At 42.4% G+C, this 2,220-nt stretch overlaps 1 protein-coding gene across 1 annotated transcript; it reads right to left on the bottom strand.

Moving 5' to 3' along the window:
- Window positions 1–576: 576 nt before the first annotated feature.
- LOC107132928 (endogenous retrovirus group K member 7 Gag polyprotein-like) lies at window positions 577–1,761 on the bottom strand. Its single transcript, XM_024999401.2, has one exon. It carries the CDS (start codon window positions 1,756–1,758, stop codon window positions 967–969), a length of 792 nt encoding a protein of 263 aa, XP_024855169.1. The 5' UTR covers window positions 1,759–1,761; the 3' UTR covers window positions 577–966.
- Between the last annotated feature and the right edge of the window lie 459 nt (window positions 1,762–2,220).

Genomic DNA, 2,220 nt, shown 5'->3' with positions numbered 1-2,220 from the left:
AATAGTAGAATTCAGGGTACCAATAAATGGAACAGTCTCAATAGTGTTTAAGGCTCTTATGATATATTGACTATCAGAATATAAATTGAATGGAGCAGAGATTTGTAATAGAGCCTGAAAAATGGCAAATAGTTCTACTTCTTGAGCAGACTTATAATTAGTGTGCCAGGTGGTAGGATTATCCTGTATAATCAAACTAGCTATTCCATTAGAAGAGCCATCAGTAAATACAGTTAGGGCGTCGGCAAGGGGCTGAGAAACAACGATTTTGGGGAAGAGAAATTGGTGATAGTGAGAAAATTGTGAAATTTTACCTGAGGGATAATGATTATCAAGCCGTCTACTAAAACCAGCTAAGGCAATAACCCAATTGTCGCTAAACTGAAACATAAGCAAGCTGTTTAGCCAACACCATTCCCGCCTGCTCATCCCCTATCATTTTCCCAATTGCCTCAAGCAGGCAGGCAACAAAATCCTGATATGGTTCATCTGGCCCCTGGCGAATTTTAGATAAATCTTCAGTCTTTTTATCAGAATTTGGAAGCTGTTTCCATAAGCACTAATCTGAGGGTAGGCTCCAGGCAAATAATTAAGTTGATTATTAGTGTCTCAATAATCTCCCTCTCCCACCATCATTTCATAAGTGGTGTTCAGTCCCTGTTGCCGATTGATATCGGCTGTGATCCCACACTGCTCAGCAAACTCAGATTTCCATAGTAAATAATCTCCTCCAGATAAACAAGCCCAAGCAACCTGTTTCCAATCATTAGGTGGCAGATTTTGATTTCCTAAAGCCTCTATAATAGCCTGAGTAAACGGTGCAGTCGGGCCGTATTGTGCACAAGCCACTTTTAACTCTTTTAGTTGTTTGAAGGGTAGCGGTTCATAATACCTCTGCTGTTGAGCATTTTCAAACACTGGATAGATTCCTGAAAACCCGGGAATATGTTCTCCTTCTTCATTAGCTCACTTAATCGCTTGTTGAAGAGGAGATAATAATATCTCACTTTTAATTTTTATGTTATCACCGGGCAAAGAAGCAGGGATAGTTACAGGCTCTCGTGGTTCTACGAAAGGTGCAGGTGGATTGAGCCCAGCAAGAACTGAGGGAGGATATGTTGGAGGCATAGGCTGGCTGAAGTGGGAGTCTCCCTGTGCATCCTTCTTTACTGTTATAACAATTTTTTGAATTAAATTTTCCAGCTGTTCTTCGGAAAGCCCTGAATGTTTTAATTCCCCTTTTCCTGAGGGGGATTGTATGCTAACCATCATCTCCCAAGGCATATCCTCTCTATGGTACTGAGCCGCTTGTTCATTGAACTCTTTCTGTTCATCAGAGCTTAACACATCATCATTCCCTCCAGCCTTACAAGCTGTTCCCTCAGGCACGGCATAAAGCGGCTCAGGCGGAGGGGCGGAAGGCTCTGTAACTTCGGGTTCTGTGGAATCTTGGAGAGCCATTTGAATTTTATGCCCCTCATGTTCAGGATCCAGACAGTCTCTTATGAGAGTCCACAAAGAAAAAGTATCCACAGGGACACGATTGGGACCATGTAAGGAATAATATGTCTGCAATTGTTTTCCTACCTTTTTCCAAGTTTCCAGACTAACTGTTCCTTCCTCTGGAAACCAGGGACAAACTTCTTCTACAAAAAGTAAAAACTTCTCCAGCTGTAACTTATTTACATGAATTCCCCTACCTTTTAACATAGTTTTCAACATATGTACAAATAACTGGCGGCTATTGCCTTGTCCCATGATTTATTACTCTTGACAATAACACTCCCTGCCCTTTACTTCAAATAATTAGGAATTCCTCATTACTTACCTCAATCTTGGCAGGCAGCGGCCATCGTCACGCTCCGATTCCCAAGTCCCTGTTCGGGCGCCACCTGCCAGTGCCAGCCGGCAAAGTTGATCAGGTCCCAAGAACATGCACGGCGGGGCTGAGAAAGAAAACTACAGCAAAGAATTCTACAACAAAGATGGGGTCAAGAGGTTCAGACACGTCTCCACAAAGGGGAGCGGTCTGACACCAGCTTTATTCAGCATCTTATATTTATACAGGAGAGCGTGAGAAAGACAAGACAGTTAACATTTTCTTTGTTGACCTATACATCTTACAAAACGTCACAAGAAATCTTGAGAGCATGGGAATGGCACCCTGTTATTATTTCTTACACCAGATAACATCTCCCTGTGTGTGAGAAGTTTGCACAG

This window comes from Bos taurus, chromosome 11 (assembly GCF_002263795.3).
Source record: "Bos taurus isolate L1 Dominette 01449 registration number 42190680 breed Hereford chromosome 11, ARS-UCD2.0, whole genome shotgun sequence".
NCBI classification, from domain to species: domain Eukaryota; kingdom Metazoa; phylum Chordata; class Mammalia; order Artiodactyla; family Bovidae; genus Bos; species Bos taurus.
This window is presented reverse-complemented; position numbering and strand designations above follow the sequence as displayed.